Source organism: Nothoprocta perdicaria, unplaced genomic scaffold, assembly GCF_003342845.1.
Source record: "Nothoprocta perdicaria isolate Ctin4 unplaced genomic scaffold, notPer1 scaffold_139, whole genome shotgun sequence".
NCBI classification, from domain to species: domain Eukaryota; kingdom Metazoa; phylum Chordata; class Aves; order Tinamiformes; family Tinamidae; genus Nothoprocta; species Nothoprocta perdicaria.
The window spans coordinates 1,875,335-1,897,666 of NW_020454527.1; the positions used below are offsets into that span (position 1 = coordinate 1,875,335).

The following is a 22,332-nucleotide window of genomic DNA, read 5'->3' on the forward strand; positions in this document are numbered from 1 at the left end:
GCTGAAAAACAGATCTGATTCAACAGCTTTCTTGGCTAAATCCTTACCTTTCTGTAAATTGAATTGCTACAGATGGAAGAGTATGCATCTTTCTCTTACAGTACTCTGGCTGAAAACCCAGTAAAAAAATACTCTAAAAATATTTAAGTAAAAYCATAAACAAATAGGAGGCCAGCAGCCTGAGGCAAGTGACCCTCCTTCCTTTACCAGGTACTTAAAAACTCTATTACTTGAATATTACTGATTGGGATCTGAAAAGATAAAGTAAATTTGCTTCTTTCAAAAATACTGGGTTTTGTTCCAATGAGCAGTAGCTTTTTAAGTCTCAAGTTTTCCAAAATTCTTATATTTTTAATAGGAATTATAAATGAAAACTGTAAAGATAGAACTATTTTTTCTTAAATCACACACAGGTTCAGATACAATCTTAACAACATAAAAAGCCTATGTGATCAGAGGGAATGGCTTTTCCGCTATTCCAGAGAATCATAAAATAGAAGCCAAAATGGTCTGTTGATTTTTTTTGTTGCTGTTAAAAAGTATCAATATTATATATAGATATATAAACAAAAAGGCAGTAGAAAAAAAATACGCTTTGCTTTGTGACTGGCCTGTGAGCTGTAGAGCTTGGGGGTACTCGACTGATCCCAGAATACAAGGGACGAGCCATTTCCATCTCTCTGGACCACAAAACCCACACATCTCCGAGGGAGGCGGGCAGAGGCTGGCACGCTGCTCGTGTGAACCTCAACGTGCAGCGGGGCCATGGAAGACCTGGCAGCCCGTTTCTCACAGCAGCCGCCAGCGCAAGGCTGTARCAAGGGCCTTGCGGTTCACTCAGCGCCGCCTTCCAGGGACCCAGGGCCCTGSATCCAGGGCAAAGCCGGGGAGGGGGAAGCCTCTGCCGTTCTGCCAAGCAGCCTCCAGGAGACCTTTTTACCCCGCGTGTCATGAGGTGATCCTGAATGCCAGATCTGAGAAGCCAAACTCGAGGAGGTACAAGCCTCAGAAAGGCTTTCCAACATTGTTGTTTCCTTTTGGTACACTTCACCTGGAAGCTCAGACGTTGCATAGCTTTTTGCATTATAAACCAATGATAAATAATAAACTCCACAAGCCCAATACTAAGACAAACTTACTTTCTAAAAAAACTTNNNAAAAAAAAAAAAAAAAAAAAAAAAAAACCACACCCTGTTCCCCCAAAAGAAATTTAAAATCCTGGACAGCAACTTAATTGTAATTAAAAGATTACAATACTAAGTAATACCACAAAAACTTTAAAAGGCAAGGCTAGAAGATGCTAACAGAAGAGGTTAATAACAGTTCCTAGCTTTTTACACAGTAGCATTGACTTTGCAGTAAGAAGATAATACATAGTATTTAGGATTAGCCTACTAATAAGCTACTGATGATTTAACATTCAGAGGCTGCAAAATGAAAAGAAATGGAGCAGAATTCTTTCCCTAACAACTGTTCTTTTTTTTTTCCCCCTACCATGTATCAGAGGTCACTGACAAAATAAAAATATATTCTATAAAATTCCAAACTCTACTGCAGAGTGATGCACTTTGAAAGCCAGGCCAGCTGGATAGGGCCTGTGCTAAGAGTGGAGCTCTGGAGTTCAAGGGCTTTCCAGACTTCTGTAAACCTCGTTGAGTCAAGGTTTGGTACATTTACACATTGGGTTCTTGCTTTCCACACACTGAAGATCACTTCAACAGACCCAAGCAAATAAATGAAACCCCAAAGTGAGGAAAATCTGATCTCAATCTCTCTCTTTCTCTCTCATACACACATACATACATACACMCACACGAAAAACCCATGCACAAACCCTGCAGGAGATGCCAACAATGTGGTTTTGATAATCTAACAAAAACACAAAACCTTTTACTGCACTTACCAGCAAAGCATTTGGAACAGAGATTCATAGTCTTGCTGGACCTGGGGCAAAAATAAAAAAAAAAAATAGAGCTAAAAAATTCATTTTAACTAATCAATACAGGGGAGTTTTTTCAGGAATGAAGCAAGGGGACAGAGAAGGTAACAACTTAAACTGCTAGGAATCAAAATGACTAGAAGTGGCTGAGCTAGGAACAGGGGCAAGGGGAAGAGACTTCATTTGGCAATCTCCAGTTTTAAGAGCTTTCAAACCACGACTTTCACATATTTACCTCACATTGAGAATAAAGTTAACTTTAGCAATTCCCGTACATGTTACRCACCCGAGAGTCCCATCTCTCTACCACAAAAGGATCATGACGATGGAGTTGGATACCACGGCTCCTCTTGGCAGCAGCTCTGCCRCCCTGACAGACCCTGCACGCAGCACAACGCTGCAGATGGGAGCCCTGCTCTGCAGGGCCCGTGGCAGATGTGCTCTGGGCAGTGCAGCCGGAGGGTCTGGCAAGTCATTACCTCGAGCTGCCCACTGCCACCCTCAGCCAAGGCCAGTGAGAGTGTAAGATAATGGGGCTGGCTTTGCCCTGACGCAGCCTCGGATCACTCGCAATCTGCCGTGGGTGGCTAGGGAGTCTCTGCTGCGGGAGGAACAGATGGACATGACCGCAGCACCTTGAGCCTCCCAAGTGTTCGTGCCATCAGGTACAAGTGTCCACCCGCAACCTCAAAGTCAGCAAGCCCGCCAGCAAAAAAAAAACAAAAGCAAGGCTATGGTCTTCTCTAGTGCTGCAATGAAGCTACCCCAAGCAATGTACCACAACAGTCCCCTTGCATTGGTTTCTCTTACGAAAAGTTTACATCTATAATAACTTTTTTTTTTTTTAAAGCAAAAAGAGAGGATATTCTCAGGAGTTCTCTAAATTCTGCAGTATCTTAGGGAAAGAACCACCCCCTTTCTGTTCACAGAGCCCAGTGTTTGACTTCAACATCCAACRCTCCTCAGTGAGCTTACGGACATGGTGGCGGAGCATCGGCACCAAGTGGATCTGCTGCACCAGAGCTGCCCACCCCACTGTGACCTTCTCCTCTCCCCAGGGCAGCATGGGGCCGGAACACGTCGTTTAGATAAATTACTTGCCAKTTTATCTTCAGAAACAACGTACACAAAAACAATTGAGATTACCAAAATATTTAGGTTTTCTAGCTCCAGCCAAACATCGATGGACTTATGAGATGTACATCTTATCATATATAAACTATATAAAAATTTGCATGTTATCTCAAAAACTTAAATTTTAAAACTTTAAAGTGCAAATTAACCCCTCTCAGATTTCTAGATTTTGTTTAMAAAGTTTGCAAATGGATATTTTCTGGACTTTCCAGTAACAGAGTAAACCCAGACCTGATCAATCATCTCTCTTRCTATTAGTCACATCCAAACATTACAGCTGCTTTTCAATTCATGCACATCTGAAAGATGGTTTACATCAGGCTCAGGACTTCTAGAGGAGCACAGTTCACGGCAGATATGAGACAAAGCACTTGCCAGCTACAGCAGGAGCCACAGACACATGAAAGCCAGTTTTAAATGCAAACAGCATGTGCACAGGAGAAATGTTAATTCCCAGGAAAAGAAAAGCCAAACAGCGTTTGTAGCCACACAAATGCATCATCCTACTGGTATATACCCAAAGACTCGCTATCTATGCTGACAGTCTGCACAGATTATCTACCTTCAGAAGAACTGCAATTAAAAACAGCGTGGTGAGTCAACACCTCCAGCATCAGTGTGCTGCAGTTCAGTACTCACTGCTTATGCGTTAGACCTTCTGAAGCAGCTCAATATGCCAGGCAGGAGCTTCTCTGCAAAGCCATTAAACCCCCGGGGCAGCAAAGGAAAAGAAAGGCAGAGTTCAGATGGTTCATATTGATGACATTGGAACAGGCAATGACAAATGTTTTCAGAGGCACAATCAACCATCCCAGCTGTTAAATATCAATCCAAAGCCTTGTATGATATTTACTTATTAACACACCAATAGTGGAAAATACAGATACATGCACAACACATAGAGCTATGTGGAAAACACACACACACACGCGCGCGCAAAAAAAAAAAAAAAGGCTGCTATTGAGTTGTAACACAAAAACTGGGGTTTTTGGAAGGACAGTACAACTGGGCAAGTAACCCTAAGGCAAATAACTAAACTTCACTGTTTGAGTTTCAAGGTTCACTTGATCTCTGATCTTTTTATATCCTCTGCGGCTACTGGGTAGGGTGAGAATCTGATTTCTGACTTTTCTTTAAAGGAAGAAGAGCAGGACACTTTGGTCCGCTGCAAATGCATCAGCACCAAATCGCATCCAGGACAACAGCARTTTCCCCCAGGCTGACCTGCCTCACCCCGTCTGAAAGGGCAGTATTTCATTACAGCCACCGCTTTACAAAGCAAACACACATATCAAGCAGTTTATAGGTGTCAAGCTTGCCAGCTATCATCCAACAGGCATGTAAATGTCTTGTCAAGGAAGGCAGGCACACTTGTCAGCTCRTAGTTACAGTGCAAATCCCCTTCTGCTGCTGCTGACATCTGGACAGGACCTCTTTACCCGGCCAAGGGCTGTCTCAGCAGAGCCAACGTTTGCTCTGTGAGGTAAAGCTCAATACTCCCACTGCCCCTATCCCTATTAACTGCTTCCCAGGGAATGCAGCRCTCACTGAAGCTCGCACTGTCACCCAGGAACACCCAAGTTGAGGATGCCGGTACTCCTCTCTCCTTCTCAAACACAGCTGATGCCCAGAGTGTCTCTTATCTCTCAAGGTAACATGAGTGGAAACGCTCCAAGTTCAAACACACCCGTCAGGGCTGCCCTGACGCCCCAGCGCAGCAGAGAGCGTCACAGCGGCCAACCCTGCTGCGAGCAACGGTTTCTAGGAAAAGCAGCACAGCTCAGATTTCCACGAAAGTTCAATAAAACCCCCAGTGCAGAGGTGAGCGAGGCCCAATGAAGCTAAAAATTCAAAGTCAATCCTGAACCGAGGAGTCCGGTATGTTTTGTATTTCCACTGCTGCGAGCCAGTTCTGCCCCTCACCCCGGTGAGGTCAGGGATATTTGACAGGCCTGCTAATCGCTCATCAAATCACCACAGGTTTCAACCTGACATATTAAGATAAAACCCTGATCTCCCTCATAAAAAGTCAGCATCGTGCTTAACACTGCCTAATTGAGAACTACTACAGTGCATGTTTTWTATGTGCATATATCTCCGGAAATCTAGTTTTATATTGGCAATTTACAATCTCCACTTGTACATAATTTAAGTTGGCATTCAGAAAGACATTCATATTTATGGATAAATCAAGTCAAATAGAATGGTATTATCTTAGAAACAGAATATAAAGTTAAACCCAATTTGAAGGTACTTCCATCTGTCAAAAAGAAATCATTTAACTGAAGGGCAATACAAAATTATTATGYAGATTTGGAAAATACAAGGTGAAACAAGCTAGTAAGGTCAAGTGGCAGAGAAAATGAGAAGCAGAGGTTACTTCAAGACAGCTGGAAAATCCCAGAGGCTCCAGACCGACCGCAAGAAACACTTCAGCAGTGCTCCCGCTCTCCACCAAGCTCAGGTACTAAAAGTGCCTCAACTGGCGGAGAAAGCACACAGTGACTCCCCTGAAAACACAGCAATGGAAGGAGCAGCCATGACATAAGGACATTCAAAGAGGAAGAAGTTCACAGACAGTGGAAAAATCTCAAGACCTTATCTATTCTTTAAGCAACTAATAAAAACACAGTTGAGGATAAAATATAAAAGTCTCTTTGAGGATATTACAACTGCCATCYGCTACTTGTACAGTTGTGCCTACGAGCTTCCAATGCACATGGAGCTACCGGAGCCTCCAGATGTAGGTCCAGGTTAAGGTCTTCAGCAAGATCAACGTTTGCCTCTCTGGTTAAAGGTGTGTAATACAGAACGCAAGAGAATGACGGGCACCAAATACCAAAAAAACAACTGATATATACTTATACATACTGTAACTAATTAACAGAACGATGCTCCTTCAGCTACTTGTTACCCTGGTTCCATTTYCATAAATTACTTCTATACACTCCTATTAAAGCATGACTTTGACTACTCCACTAAAGGCATTGAAAGTTATTTACTCAATTTTATACCCTGCTCTATGAATTATTCCTTTTACTTCCTGCTCTTTGGCATATACCATTGCAAAGAACAAGCCATCTCCATGTGCATGCTATTATTCTGTCTCAACCTGAAGTCTGCTTTTCCTTCCTCCTCTTCCTGTAAATCACCTCATCAGTGTGAAACCACACGTCAAGTGTGAAGCCAAAATCCTGACTATCAATCTGAAGTACAGATTTCTAGACACACAGTGCTTGATCAGAAGAGCCAGAGCCTAAATCTCTACCTGGAGACACAAGATTAAATTACAACGGAAATTCTGAGCATTCAAAGTATACAGCATACGTTTGAGCATTAAAGCATACAGTAATATACAGAAATCTGCTAGGAACCTGCATCCTCAGCCTCCCTAATGAAATCAATTTTCCACACAGTAGCTTAAATAGATATAACTAATATATACTGAAGGTATTAGCATCAAATCCTACACGTTGCAGCACACTGTCAGTCATTTCCAAGTCTACTCCTTTTCCACATTAAAAAGGCAAGAAAAAAGCAAATCAGAAACACTTCAATACTGGCTCACACCATAAAAGTGCTAGAGAGCAATGCAGAAGAGCTCTGCTTGGTCTTTATTATGAACTCTCCTACACATTTCAAGGTAATACTGGACTAATGTTACCAATGTAAATCCACGCCATAGTAAGATGGATAAAGCTGCGCCATAGTAAGCTCGCACAGGTGTGTATTCCCCACGCTCAAAAAGACTGCACAAAAACAATTTTTGAGGACAATTCTTATTTAGTTCTTTTGAGGTGGTTAGGACAGGAACATAGAGAGCAAATGCCGCCATGTAAGATGCATCTGTTACATATTTAACTTTGAGATATTTAAGCTACAGATGGTATTTAAGTGTGATTGCAAAATCCCAGACTGTTACCGGGAACAGAATTTGACAACATATCGAGTAACGTTACTTTATGATTTAGAAGTTCTGGTGACTTTGTAGCAGAAAAACATCGATTTGCTTGCATGGCCCTGTAACTGCATTGATGATTAAGTGCATCATGGCAAGTGCTTCTTGGGCCTCTTCCAGCAGAGCAATTACAGAGTGGAATCCCAGTGCCACTACAGGCCAAATATATCCCAGCCCTTTAGTGATACCTGTCCGATATGTCAGGGGTCACATGTTTGAGAAGCGTTATACAGAAAGAGCTATACCATTAATTAGTTAAAACTACACCAAAGCCTCCTTACCAGAGACACAGCTTCATGTAGTTCAGACCTTAGGACAACTGTACATATGTTAAAGCAAAGCATTTATACCTCTGTAGTTAATGGCCTGTCACCATTTCCATTATAAAGCAATTTTCAGAGGTTTATAATGCAGCTGAAGAACTCATTCTGAGCTGAATCCTAGCACAAGGTAGAAAGCAAAGCCACAGTCCACACATGCTTACTTTCATCCAGCCCCACTAAAAGGATTACTTAGCATTAAAAGAAAATTGATCCAGTTCTGTACTTCCCTTACACTTTTCATCCTTTGGCCAAAGCATGCAATATTTCACCTTGTACAGGAAGGAGGTTAATTAGCCCATGTTAATAAGGTCCTCAATCATCTTTTTCTAAGTTCTGCACAGCCCATATGCTGCCTTCTCAACACACCCACTTAGCCTTTCTAAATCAGAAATCACCTCATGCTTTCATTCACGTTGCCTATTTGAAGTTTGGGGTTCCTCCTTAATTTGCAATCTTGACGATTCAATGCAGGCATGGGCTTTTGGACAGCTTCAACAGTTATTCATATTCTCAGCCCGAGTTACTCGGTGACTTTGAGAATGAGGTACACCGAATTCACTCCAAATAAAGACTGGGGCCGGGGGGGGGGGGGGGGAGAGATGGAACATGTACACCGACACGCATACACCCTCAAATTAAGTGAACAGAATTTGAAATTAGGTATGCGCAGAGTCATTCTCTTCTGCTTCACCAGCTATTCTACATCTGTAAGCTCAGTTTTAAGAACTCTACTTCATTTAGGGTTTACTGGAGATATATACATATACACACACAATCTTTCCTGCGTGGAAAACATGCTTCCAATTTCTGGACTTCGCATTTTCAACGTCAGCGATTTAGCATTCGCTACCGCTGCAGCACTTTCGGTGAACTGCAGGAAGTGATGCTGCGGTTGGAGAGGCAGGCATCTGCAAGGCCCTCATCATTCTGACCTTGCTTTGAAATGAAGCAAGGAGCATGGCATGTGCACAGCACAGGGCRCTCGTGCACTGCCCTTGGGGCAAGTTCCCATCCTCACAGGCCACGCTGATGCATCCCAATGAAGAGGCTGCATCCTCACGTGGTGCATTTCAGTGGTTACTCTAGAGTTCCTTTTACGACAGTAGGATGAAGCAATTTTCGTATTTTAAACGTTGAGAAGCACTGAAGCACTCTGTAGAGAATAGTGCTGCAGCACAAACACAGCAGGAAAACAAAGGAATGATAGAGTAGCTCCTTATCATGGAATCTGACCCCAAAACACTGGGAGATTTGTGATTTAAAGCCTTGTCCAAATGATTCATATAACAAACCACAGCATCCAGTGCATCCAAACTAGACAAGAAAGAACTTTGACCAGATTCATCTGGATTTRCAGCTCTGTGTGCAAAGTCACTGCTCTGCAGTCAAAGATAAATACCTCATTTTCCTATATATACACGTCTCTACACACCCCCCAAAATATATTTATATATATTTATATATAAATATATAAAAACCTATGCTAAACTCTCCCCTGCAAATCTTCCAAGCGTGAGGAATGTCTGTGCAAAGCAGTGCAAGGCAACAAGGCTCTGYTGCCAAACCATCTCACTCACCTCAGGCAGGTTCAGCGTTAAGTCTGAGGGGATTCTTGCTTTATACAGAAATGAGAACAGATTTGGAAAAAACTGAAGATAAACTTTTTTTCCCCCCAAGTCAAAATTAAACATGGAATTTAAAAAAGTAGTAAGCAACTAGCAGAGAAAATAAATAAAAGCTAGAAAACTAGCTCAAGTTTAACTTTCCATGCAGTGTTAGACTGCCACAGGACCTAACTCCAAAAAATCTWCCAGAGTGCACTCTAACCTGTAGCACTACCGTGACACTAACACAGGTGAAGACAAAGTCACTAAAATGAATGAATTACAAGAAATAAATCTTTATTTGTAAAAGTTTTTTAATGATAGCTATTTGCAGCACCYAAGGATAAAGAAAATTTGTAAAAAACTTGGAAGTATCATAACTTGTGAATGAAAACTAAGTGCCTTGTGAAGTATTTCGAAGAGCCTGTCCCTTTGTACAGTTATTAATTACTTTTACAAGCATAACTTGTTTAAACTGGCTAAATAATGCTGTTGGGTAGCATTAACAGAAAGCACTGTTACAAAACCCAGTTTAATTACTATGCCAATTCTCTCAAAAGCTAACAGAGTATCAAAATTATGWGCTAAACTGCTCTGTGGAGCGTTTTGTACTTTTAACTTCTAACAAGTCAAACAGTGCACAGAAAGGAGCTTAAAAAATGGAGTGTCCTGCCTGGGGAGAGCAAAGGCAGCTGGAGCTGCCCCGTGGGCCAGAGATGCAGAGCGAGGAGGCAGAACCACGAGAAATATTTCGGGCTTTTACCTCTATGAGTGAAAACAGCCCAAGAAGGCAGGGTTAGATACAAGAGTAGCTGTTTGACACTGAGAAAGCAAGCAAGCAGAGAAGAGACAGAAGAGTATTGACTTTTGTCATGGAATGACAGCATCGGCTTTGCAGGTCTTTGCACTTCTCCCCTATGGAAACTTTCTGGATTTGCATGCCCTGGTAAAATTGTAGCACTGCTTGGAGAACAGCTGAAAAATTTTCAATGGTTGTCTGCAATCAAACCCTATTAAATTGTTCAGAGCATCTGTCTAAAAAATCAGTGGAAAGTTAGCAGGATTTCCCCCCCTTCCCATTTACTCCAGGTTGCAGTAAAGTGTTTAAATTGCTGGCTACAGGYTCCCCAAGGGAAATACCCCTTTCTCCACTCCAAGCAGTCTACGTGCATCTCCCAGCTGGTCACACAGCCAAGGAGCCCCACAGTTTTCATTTAAATCAGTGCTGCTTTGACACCTGACTAGCAATAGTCATTTATGCTTCTCAGCTGGGAAATYGCAGCCAGGTCTCATGACTCTGTTYCAGAGAATAAAAGTGCTTCAGCTCTTCAGAAATGTAAAATGAATCGTATGAAGGACATGGCTACAGCAATCTGCCAGTGCACTGTTTAAACAAAGCATTCCTAAAAGCAGAGCTGTCTGTAGCAGCATAACACAACTCTGCCTTTCTGCTACACAAAGAGGAAATTGAAAAATATATATGAATTTTTACAGATAAAAAAGGCTTCTAGTTGAAATATCATATCAAAASCAGTGTAAAGTTACTTTCTCAGGGACTTTTTAATCACTAGAGAGGCTGGCCATGGAACTACCCTCAGACTCTCCACTTGTTACATTATGTTAGGAATTAGACCTTCCCAAATAGCAAAAATAGAAGGAAACAAAAATTCCACATAACTAGGTCAAGAAATCCAGAATGAAACAGAAGGCTTCTAAAGACAGCCAAGCACTGACTTCCCCCTACAACAGCTTAAACATCACAGAATCACAGAATATTCAAGGTTGGAAGGGACCTCTAGAGTTCATTTAGTCCAACCTTCCCACTCAAGCAGGCACATCCAGAGCATGTGGCACAGGGCGGCATCCAGGCGGGTTTTGAAGACCGCCAGAGAAGGAGACTCCACAACCTCCCTGGGCAGCCTGTGCCAGGGCTCTGTCACCCTCACAGTAAAGAAGTTCCTCCTCACCTGGAGATGGAACTTCCTGTGTTTCAGCTTATGCCCATTAAACATCAAGCACGCAAAGGGCCTTCTTACATCTCAAAAGCTCAACTACCTCAACGCTGTCCCTCAGTTCCCGACACCTGAGCTTGCTGCTGGCCTCACTGTCTGCGCCCGGTCCCTTCCCGAGCAGTGGATGCGGGACACGCGCGGAGCCCACGGGTGATGGGGAGCAGCAGCCAGGCAGTTGGTCAGTGCTGCGAGCCTCAAGCCACAAGTCCCGTGCCCAGGAAGAGCTGCTGCCACAACCCGGCCTTTCATCTGGGTAGGCTCTGTCAAACCTGCTTCCATGTCAAGCACAAAGAGGCTCCAGGTGTGTTTAGCTGRGCCAAAAAACTACATAGGCAAGCATAAGACCACTGTAATGAGGAGYGCTCCACATTTATGCAGCCTGAAACAGGAAAAGATCTTTAAAATAATTTACTGCTCCACAGTATCAGGAAACACAAACTGAGATTCAGTATTTAAAACCTGCCCACCTCTGATCTAAGAGCAACTACTAAATCATTATCTTTAATCTTCTCTTTAGCTACAGCTAGAACATAGGTCTGCCTACCTGTCCTTCTGTAATTGCTATGGCATCACTTAGTTCAAATACAGAACAGCTAAGGAYTAGTCAATCTGTTTCCGAAATTTGACGAGGGCTGAGTGTGCCATATTCTTTTACCTCGTGTTCACGCAAGATAACRTGCATCCAGCTCAAACAAACCTGGCAGATTGACAAGTTTATCATTACACACTTCTTAGCCAGAAATTATTGAGGCTCTTGAAAATAAGCACTTAATAGAATAACAACCCTCTCCAACAGGACAGTCTGTTACACCGAGGGCTGCGCATTGACCTGACATTGCAAGTAATGGRAGAGTCCAAAGACCGCAACACTGTTTGCAATCCTAGCACGTGCACCTTGTTTATGAGCAACCAAAAAYGCTTTTCCTTTTCTTGTTTTATAGAGGCAAATAACATCTTTCTGCATTTACCAAATTTTGTCAGCTAAAGAAGACTTTTTTCCATTACCGAGTTACATTTGTTTCCATCCCAATTCTGCAAAAAAGGATCACAGAGCTATGGCAGGCCTCCCCGCACAGCTATGGTCAGAAAGTTAAATTGACTGTTTAATCACTGAAAGCTTCCTAGACCCTCCACTTTGACAGGAACCACAGAACCCCTGCAGGCTGTATCCAAGATCAAGCTGATTAGGTATTAGAGAGAAGCACCAAAACTAGGCAGAAGTTACTCTACTGCCTTCGCTGCTGCGTTAAACACCTGTGCGCTGGGCTTCTCTGCTGGCTTGCATTGAACATTTGTAATTCTCTAGGTAATCTAACATCTGTGAAACATTTTATAACTCAGTCTATCCACACACAAGAGCTCCTGCTGCTGTTAACATGGAACCAGCTGAACTAGTAGCTGCTCCAGTGAGGATTTACTGACAAAGGAGTCATGTCACAGAGCCGGTCCCTGCACCTCAGCACCAACAGAGCCGTCACGTTAGGTCTTGCACCATGTTCAAAAGACCATCCCAGAGCTCAGCAAACTCCAAGGGAAATCACAGTCTGGTCTCATCTGTATTACAGAGCTGCAGCACCTGTGCCTGCCACTACATCCAACAAAAGCTATTGGAAAAAAAAGAATGTATAGCAACATTATATTAGTAATATGCAGTAAACAAATGCATTTATTGATGTGATGGGTTTGTACACTCATAAAGGGGGAAAATGGTGAGTTCGGTGCTAGGAAAAATASGATAAATCTCATAACTCACCTTATTACTGTAGTCAATATCTATTATGCAAATAAMCCAGAACATTTTCTCAGAAAATAAAAGAAAATGCAAGTAATTAATCACCAGAGGAATGCATTTGCTTGCYTCCTTTGGCATTACAAGACTTCTGACTACTTTTTCCTACTTCTCTTTCCAGCACAATACTACCAGTTTTATGGGGAGGGAGGCRGAGAACAGACACATTGGAAGGCAAYAGTACAAACAAAATCCATGAACCCCAAAGAGGGGTGAATATTTAATCCAATTATATGGGACGAGCGCATTGCTGGCTCCAGGGAAGAAGGGAAGAAGAATGTCTCCGTCCCTTCCCCAAACCTYTGGGAAAGGTTCCGGAGGGCTCCCACCTCAGCGCCCGAGACCTCATTAAAACCAACCAAAACAAGGGGCCCGAGAGCCCAAAGAGCCCTACTGATAAAATAATTTCAAAGTCTTTAGGTGTCTTTGACAAGGTCCCAGAAGAAAAAGAAATTCTTTTTATTTTACAAGTCACTTTTGGAAAGGGTAAGTGAAGACTTCAGACATGCCAGCTGGTTTAAATTGCAGACTTCAAAATTCTCTTTTCCTCAAAATCCATGTTGTGCACCATCACAGAACCAAAATTATCAGAACAATTATCAAATTTTGTTTCTGTAAAAGTTCAGCGAAGACACAATACTAAGGCCTATGGCTTCAATACATGTGCAATACTTAAGGATTCTATCATTACCAGTAATTTAGAGCTTTGGATCCTGCTGTTTGAAAACACTAAGCTCAGTAAAAACGGTACAAGAGACAACGCACTGCAACTGTCAAACTTAAGCAGTCAGGTCTCAGTTTTAGTTACAAGAGAGTACAAAATTATATATATAGTACTGTTGAACAGTGACTTTCCCTTCACAACTTGCCAAGGGTACTTATTAACCACTTGCTTCTTCAAACTCTGGCCTAGTAAATAAAACATTTCCAGATTAACAAGCAAGTTCTTCCCCTGACACAATGTTCCCTTGCTCGCTGGAAAACAAAACCAAACAGAAACAACTGAAGAGCCCCATCCCATCCACAGCCTCCCACTACTTTTGCTGTCAAACCCGAATTTTCTCACTAGTAGCACTGCACTGGCCAAGGTTCTCCTAAAGCTACAAGCACAATTTTCACTTCCATTTGCCATCCACTTCTTTCAGCCTCTTCTGCCTCTCCACAGCAATGGGTCCAGCATCGGCTACCCCCCCAAAGCAATGGGTCCAGCATTGGSTAGTGACTCTGGGGAACAGAGGCAACACTCCCTTGGCATTTGTTGCTACCAAGAGAAGCACAAACACTCTGAAGTAACATTCATTTTCTTTATTGCACCTATTGCTAACCATTCCCGCAACAAGTGCTCATTTCTGTAACAGGCCACAAGCATTTCCTCCTAGAGCACGCAAGCAAGTATCTTTTCCTGTGCTGCTTTTTGTTTCATAAAGGTGCACATTTTGAGTCACTTATCAGTTTTAGGTTGAGACAAAAGTATTATCTGGTTAAAAAAGGCACATGGAAAATGGGAATAACCAGATGAMTACTTCTGTCTTCAGGGAAGACTCCCTGATGTGCAAAGCAGTGCCTTTTATATACTGGGTCCAAAAGTTTCAGAAAATTCTTATTTTACCATTTTTCAGTTGAAGATCAGCAACTACAACTGTATTTCTGGTATTTATAGTATGTAATGTGAAAAAAGCTGTATAATTTTATAGAAATGYCCCAAACAAGTCAAAGGTTAGCACAAAGCAGAACACCTGTAAAAGAATATTAGCCTTCCCTATAAAAGCTATGTTGTATAAAACTTTTACATWCCATCAATATTACAAGTAATTATAACAGCAGAATTTACGGACAGAATAATACTCTCCTTTTTTYCCTGTATTTTTCACTTATTTTCCAGGCTAAACCTCACACTGTGAGCTTAAGTTTTGTTAAAGCATTATTTCTTATACAGTATGCACATCTATATCTCTCCAAAATTAAAAGTTTGTGTGTGTGTCTATGTATCATTTATCATCGTAAAGACTGGTAGTAAAATTGCAAATAAGCCGAATCAGAGTGCACCACACGGAGTGTTAAACCTTCGTACTGCTGAGAGGTACTGCCCTCCTGGCACGCCCTTCCTTCCACCCCTCCTGTGATTTAACACAGAAGTCTGGCAATCTCAGAAACTGCTGATTCAGGACACCTGACCTTAGGTTGTTTTATAAACATCTTATATACATTAAGTCATGTCATACTCTAAAAGTGGTCCAATTTCTACACTGTAACGCAGGGYGTCATGAATAGTAAATGGCAGGGGGTGAGTGTTTCATTTTTTAGAGAAAGCAGCAATGCAGTGTGGTAGCTAAGTCAGTAATTGAAAATAAATGTGTTTATCATCAGGCTAAAAATTGGTTTAAAAAGAACACCAAAAATCCTACTGACATTCCCTGTTGTCATATGACATCCAATAAAAGCATTAAAGTAAAAGCATTAAAGTAAAAGCAAAAAATAAAGTAACTTTCCCTATATTTTTGTTTGGTCTAGCTATACACCATGAAGAGTTCTTTCACATCTGTGTGTTTGTTTTTCACCTTCACAGGTGATCTTTGCAATCACTCTATTACAATATCCTAAGTTAGCATCACTGACTTGTTGCTAGCACTATTAGCCTCTGTATTTACGTAACTGAATATTAAAAATCAGCAGTGTTGGATGGTCAGCTAAGGGATCTGTATTTATAACACCTGAATTCCTGATTAGGCAAAGCTCAACTCCATCAGCTAAAACAAAAACGCAATGACAAATAATAAAAAGATTAAAAGATAAATAATAAAAGGATTAAAGTAACATACGACTGACTGAAACCCTGTTAGGTCAGGCAATTTCATATACTATGGATATGTGAATAGCAAGGACAGCTTTGAAAACTGAACAGCCACATACGAGTTTTCAGATTATGTTTAATTCACTTCATTGCACTGAATTGTATTGAGGAAGTCTAAAGATATTGCTTGTAAYCAAAGTAATTTTGTTTTGTGATTAAAGTGAGACACAAAAAAAGAACTCCTTACCTTCAATTAAAAAGCAATAGCTCATAYCGCTGTGGGTTGATAACTTGGCAAATTGTTTAAAAATAAACAACTCCACTTCTTTTCAAAAATATAGTCTTTTTGTTTTGTAGGTCTAATAAATACCTGAAGAAAGTAATTTCCAACTCAAAACTGTCAGGAATAAGGTCCTGTGATGCACAAAAATTACATCTACCCCTATGTAAGAGTTTGCCCAAGAACTGGCTAACAGAATTCTGCTTATTTCTTCTGGAACAGCCTGTCAGCAGGTACAAGAATAAATGGCTCAAATGGTGCACCTTCCTAAGGRGTGAAATATCCTTTTAAATACAAGTGAGATGAATTCTGCCAGTAATTTAACATCTGGAAGAGGAATCTATCAGAGGTCAGACACACATGTGTGTGTGTCTTATGACATTAAACAAGTTATTGTATGTCTACAATGTCCGTGTCTACAGCCAGAGAAAAACATTTTACACTGATAATTACAATATCAATAAGCAACCGTGTATTTAGGACTCATTTTCATGTCTGTAACTATGCATGGATCTAGTGTTAGTTATTCATCCTTKTCTACGATTCCTTCATTTGAATGCTATGCAATTTTACTGCAACCCTGAAAGCAAACTATCAATTAAATACACGGCTGTTCATGTTTCTGTTACCCTGCTGGTTAGTTAAAACATTTAAATGTAAAACTATATTATTTATTTCAACACATAASTTGTTTTGAAGATGTTAAAAGCTAGAGCACTATCAAATATATCCATGCTTTAAAAAACAGATGTACAGTTGCATTTATCACGCAGTCGGGTACAGCCGACGTGCACGAGGGTATCAAAGGCTTCAACTACRACTCAGCAACCGCCCCACAAAGACGTTCACAACATCTCCACACCTGCACTCAGTCCCAGCAGCCCATCAGCTTTGCTTCATCCTATTGCACGAGTAYGGCGGGCAATACAGTATTTCCAAGGCACCTGTGTGCCTGAGGAACCAACACACCAAGGGCTGGGTGCTTCAGGGGCCTTTCGGGGAAGGACACTGCACTACAAGAACTGTGTTCATCTTGCTACCTATGAAAGACAGAGCTCCTTTTGCTTTTAATCTGCTCATGGTTTTTACAGTATGAAAAAATAAGTTCAACTTTCCGAGATAAAACACATTTCAGGCTATGCTACTTAATCCAAATTCAGGTGGTCTCTGTTCATTCTTAAGCTTTCCAATATCCAGCAGTGTGCAAAAAGGCTAACGCATCTCATGTAATAAGAGACACCCATCTATCCACAGGGAAAGGAAGCTCAGACTACCCTGCTCCTCACGCTTAAGATCCACCAATTGATCCCTATCAGACAACTTAATTTTTTTTTCTTTCTCCCCCCCCCCCACTCTTATTTTCACCATCTAAGTGAAAACATCTCTTTGCCGCTTTTCTTACGAACCTCTTCCACTCTCACGCATTTCAGTATCACCTTCATCCTCCTTAGTGACACACGAGGGATTACATGTGGTTCAAGTCTCTTCTCACTCTGGTCCCCTCCTGAGCTGGGAGTTTTACTGTACCTACACTCTACAACAAAATGCTATTTTATATTTTAGGTGAAATTCAGTCGGAATGACTACCTGCAAAGTGCAGTCATACAAGTAACCCTTCCCTGTGCTCCCACCAAGCACAATTCAAAATTAATTTCCTACAGTCATCATGCAGCATAGCCAATACAGAACATTCAGCACTGCCCACTCATACAATTTAGGAGACAGATTTATGAATGGAAGGCAATAAGACTGAAAAACAAATTATTTGTTATCTTTTACGTATTTTCCTCAACTTGGTAACTAAACTCTTGTGGCTGAACTCATTTACACCTCTCCTAAACTAACATATTTCTCTGCTTTTACCCCATCATTGCAGGGAGTGATTCTATTTCAGATTTTCAACAACTCTGGCACAGAACATTCTGAATTATTAACAGTTGACAATTCCACATAATGTCAACACGATCAATTATTTTTTGCAGGCTGGGAGACTTTTTCCTTACTGTAAAATAGACATAAATATTTTCATATGATTGTTGTTCCAAATTTAGGTTTAGCAAGGTGGAAGTTTTAATGAAAAATGCATTTATCTTATAATTCGATCTCTTTGTGGCAGCTCTGCAAGCACGGTGCACATAGCTAGCACTTGTAAGTAGTAACAAATYGCACAAAGCTCAAAGAAACAAGTAAAAAGCTTGTTCACAAAAACATTCCCTCTTTCATAAGCTGTAGCGCTGTCAATATACAATAGAATAAGCAAGCTTTTTGCAAGAATCTGAGCAAACATAAGTAAGATCTGCTAATCTAATCTCTTGTCATCATTTTACTAATGAAAAATGCAAGAAGGCAAACAAGATGCATGCTCGCTTTCAGTTCAGTGTTTAGATTAGCAACCAGATGTGCTATTTGCACCAATTGGTCCAGTTTGGAAACAACTCTGACATAACCAATCTTTCCAGGTAATCAGTGACCCACACATTTAAGCTCCAAAATTTTATTAGCTTTAGCTGCATGAGTCTACTTTTAGTCATGTGAGTTCTGTTAATTTGTACAGTTCATCCCGGAACAGCACTAGTTTACTCTTCGACTATGCTAAGGTCATCAGCAGCCTGATTGAAAAAAAAAATAATCAAGATGTCTCCAAGAACTTAAATATTACCTGCAATACACTATCTATTCTTTAAAGTCTAAGATAAATACATGGTTATTTCCCATACTATTTTAAGCATCTTCCTTTGACATAATATAACTGCACAGAAGCAGTGGAATTTTTTCCTCAAGAGTTTTAACAAGTTTATGGAGAAGTATGCAGTGCATGCATATTTCAGAAAATGGATCAAATTTTGCACCTATCAAGCTGACATTTCCCTTATAAATTCATAACCAAAGCCTTTATGCAAGTACCATAGATCTAAAGTTTGATGGTTAGAGGACAGAAACCACTAAGAGAACAAGGTCACCTGAAAATGCAGGTTTCATTTGAAAAAAATCTAGATTCCTACCATTTCTTTTCTACTTGTAAAGAATTAGGAAAGGTAGCAAGGAAATTAACAGAACAATCAAAAGGCAAATATGCTTTTTGCTCTCCCTTTCCTACCTGCTGCAAGATTATACCACCCTCTAGATTAATTCTATACCGTGTACGTCTGTGATGGCCCTTCTCACATTGTGCCYAGCGTGGAGATGCTGAGAAGGACCTTGCTCTTCCCTACTGAGTTCCTGCTGGTCACCTAACTTCACCTGCTCTCTATTCCAGCGGGCGAGCCGTGAGAAAGGAGCTGCTCCGTGTGCCATACAATGGATGACAAGGCAGGTGACACAACTTTCCAGAGAGGGTGTCATGAGCAAAGCCCTGATGAGACCCCTGCTCGGCGCGCGGTGCCTTCCTCCTATTCCACCCAGAAGCTTCACTCACTTCTTCCCAGGCAACTGCTTTTCAATGACTGGTGTGGAGGGGGCACAGCCCATGCGCTCCGCCTGCAATGTAGGGTTTTAAACATGTAGAGGAGGAAAAAACACACGCAAAAAAAGAAGAGCCACCAATTCTTCACCACATATCCTTCATCCTGTAAGCAGAGGAGGAAACCTTTACAGACTGGCATTTTGGCAATCTTATTTAGTTTTCATGATAGAGATTAAAGCAACAAACACAAACTGCAGTCTTTGTATTTGTCATTTTCACAAAATGGCTTTTAGTATTTTGTAAATATTTAAAGTAGACTGCTAGTTTTATTTGGATGAATAAAACCAAAGATATCATAACACTCAAAGAAATCATTATGTTATTCTCATTTTTTTTCCTATTTTGGAATAACATGGAGCAAACACAAGACCAAGCAGGAACACTGCCATCCTCAATTACTTTGCTTTGCTAATCGAGACTGAACAGATAAATCTGCATCACTAAACTCACTTCACGTAATTCACACAGTGAGAAATTAGGGGCCAAGTGAGATACTGGATTTGTTTGCATGCAAAGCAAACGGCAAAGGCCTGCAAGCAACATCTCCTTTTTGTACATTTGTGAAGATAACCTTAAGCAAAGAAACTGTTACGAAACATGGTAATCACAAGCAGTAGCAGCAAAAATGCGTCCCACGATGCTACCTCAACCTGCACACTGACCCAAGCTCCACGTAACCCTGCCAGCACACTAGGAAAACAAGTGGTAACCACCTCACCTGTCCTCTGTGACAGGCTGCAGCTTTAAACTGAACTTTACTGCTTCATTAGCTGTGCAAATTACTGTTGGATTGTAAATAAAAACAATGGTTACAAGGGCTACGTTTGATCGTTTAATTTAAGCAAGCAAGCAATGGTACCAGCCCATAACCCCTCATCACCTCTGGTCTCTGGGGTATGTGTATGTGTTGGGGAGCAAGCACAGCGTTTCCACGACTCTGCTTGATTTGGCTTCATTCAGTTCTGTTTGTTTATTTAAACTTTTCAGTCCTACATCTGTGTGTCCTCTGCTGTGTTCTTGACCCTTAGAAAGATATTTCCAAAATGAGACCAGAAAACTCACTCTCACTCTCACTTTCCACTTTCACCAAAGCGCCACAACGATTTCAGAAATTAAGGGGCAAGAAAATTAGGGCATCTCCAACCTCTAAAGTGATGAATACATAACCTATGAACACCATATCACACATGTTGTTTTCTTGCTCCTTGCTTCTCAATACTTTTACACACTTCCTTTTACAACATGCCCTTGCAAACTGTACACTGACAGATAGAAAATCTGTATTTTTTAGCTCCCTGGCCATCATTTTACTCACGTCAATTTTCTCTTCTTTTATGAGCAGGAAAAACACTATTGATGCTTTTTTTCCCCATACGTAATGTTTGTATTAAACTAACACAGCTAAAATCAAAGTGAACTAAATACATATTAACTGTCTTTAAATAGTATAAATTGATCTAGAAGCTTATAAAAACTTCTGATGCAACAGAGATAAATGTTTTCTGAACAATACTTACACATACATAACAAAGCAAATATAAAGAAATATTAAGTAAGGTCAGCTGTCTAAGAGTCTGCTAGAAGACATATATAGACATATATAACTTCCATGTTCTGGAAGCAGTGTTGTTGCAGCCATGATAGACTAAGGATACAGGCAAAACTGATTATGAAGACAGAGCTGATAGCTTTTAACAGGTCAACTAAGTACACAGGAAAAGTCAGTTTCCACCTGTACTGCAGGCAGGTTTGTTGTCCACAACTTGTCTACATTTGCCAAATGAGGCACTCATTTACCTATACGGCATTTACACATTTTTACACCTACACTCATTTACCTACAAACACAGCATTTACCTACAGCATTTCTCTTGTATAGAAGGTGATGAGACAGACAAGCAAAAGAAAGCCTTGTTATTAGGGCCCAGATGAGCATCTCCTGCACTGCTTCCCATGCCTCTTTCCTGCCTGCCTCTGCACACACCCAAGAATCTCAAGCCTTTAGACTGCGGCTGCTGGTGTCACAATTTTACTTCATAGCAATCCTTGACAACAATACAAATACATACAGACTGCTAATTTACTAAATTATTTATTGGCTGAGTGGCCTTTAATGTTATTCAAAACAAAAAAAAATCCCTGATTATATTTTTATTACAACCATATCTGCAGAAATGCTATTAAAACAGTCAAAACTGTGTTCAAACAGAAGGCAATTTTTACAGCTACTTTCATCCTGAAAATTGATAACTGTGCACGAGCATTCTTCAGAGGCACAGTAAGTCATCAACTACACATGATCCATCTACATAATGACAGCTTTAGGAGAAGCAATTTCAGTTTTTATAACGATGATTCTTTATCAAAAGTTACAGAGAAATCGAGGTTCTTCATCTCCCTTTCACACATTTTCAAGATTTCTAACTACTTTCAGTTGCAACATAAGGACTACTTAAAAACAATTTTGTATTAACGCTTGCAAATAGCCTGCTGTTAACAGAAGGCAGAAATACACTAATAAATCAACAAACTGAAATTATAATAATGGCAGGAAGAACGCTAATATGAAAACAGCTAAAGCACCAACTCTAACCAGCATCTGAAGTCTAGCAGTGTGCTGGGAATTTGATCTGCAGAAATGAAGGGGGGAAAAAAAAGAAAAAATAAAGAAAGGAAACACACCAAAAAAACCCTGAAAATCACAGCAGGTTTAACTATGTTGTCTGAAGGCCCTCAGTTTAAGTTTCTTTAAACCATGGCCTAATTCTGTTTAGTTTGGGTTTCCAATTACAACAATTTCGAAAGCAGCTGCTAATTTCTTTTAACTGGACTTCACATGCGTTTCTGAGCTCGTGTCAATGCAGGCAACTGGGCTCTAACCTGTAATTCTAGAAGTCTCCTACGGCCAGAAAAGTGATGAAATGTCAAGTCGTCTAGTTTATTTTAAAAGAATGATGTCACACACTGGTTTGCTATAGGAGTGACACATTTCTTTCTGTTTTTCTTTGACCGTTTTAATTTGCCTTTACAAGTCATTTG

The 22,332-nt window shown here is 40.8% G+C and overlaps 1 protein-coding gene across 5 annotated transcripts in view; it reads right to left on the reverse strand.

The window, feature by feature from the left end:
- ZFAND3 (zinc finger AN1-type containing 3) overlaps window positions 1–22,332 on the reverse strand; it is a 118,781-nt gene that overhangs the window by 85,503 nt on the left and 10,946 nt on the right. For 4 of the 5 annotated variants that reach the window (XM_026034033.1, XM_026034030.1, XM_026034029.1 and 1 more), the window contains exon 2: window positions 1,904–1,944. In XM_026034033.1, coding sequence (XP_025889818.1) covers window positions 1,904–1,931 — 28 coding nt within the window. In that variant the 5' untranslated portion in view covers window positions 1,932–1,944. Of the gene's footprint in view, window positions 1–1,903; window positions 1,945–3,712; window positions 3,745–22,332 lie in introns of those variants that run through there. The other variant, XM_026034032.1, reaches the window with a different exon arrangement.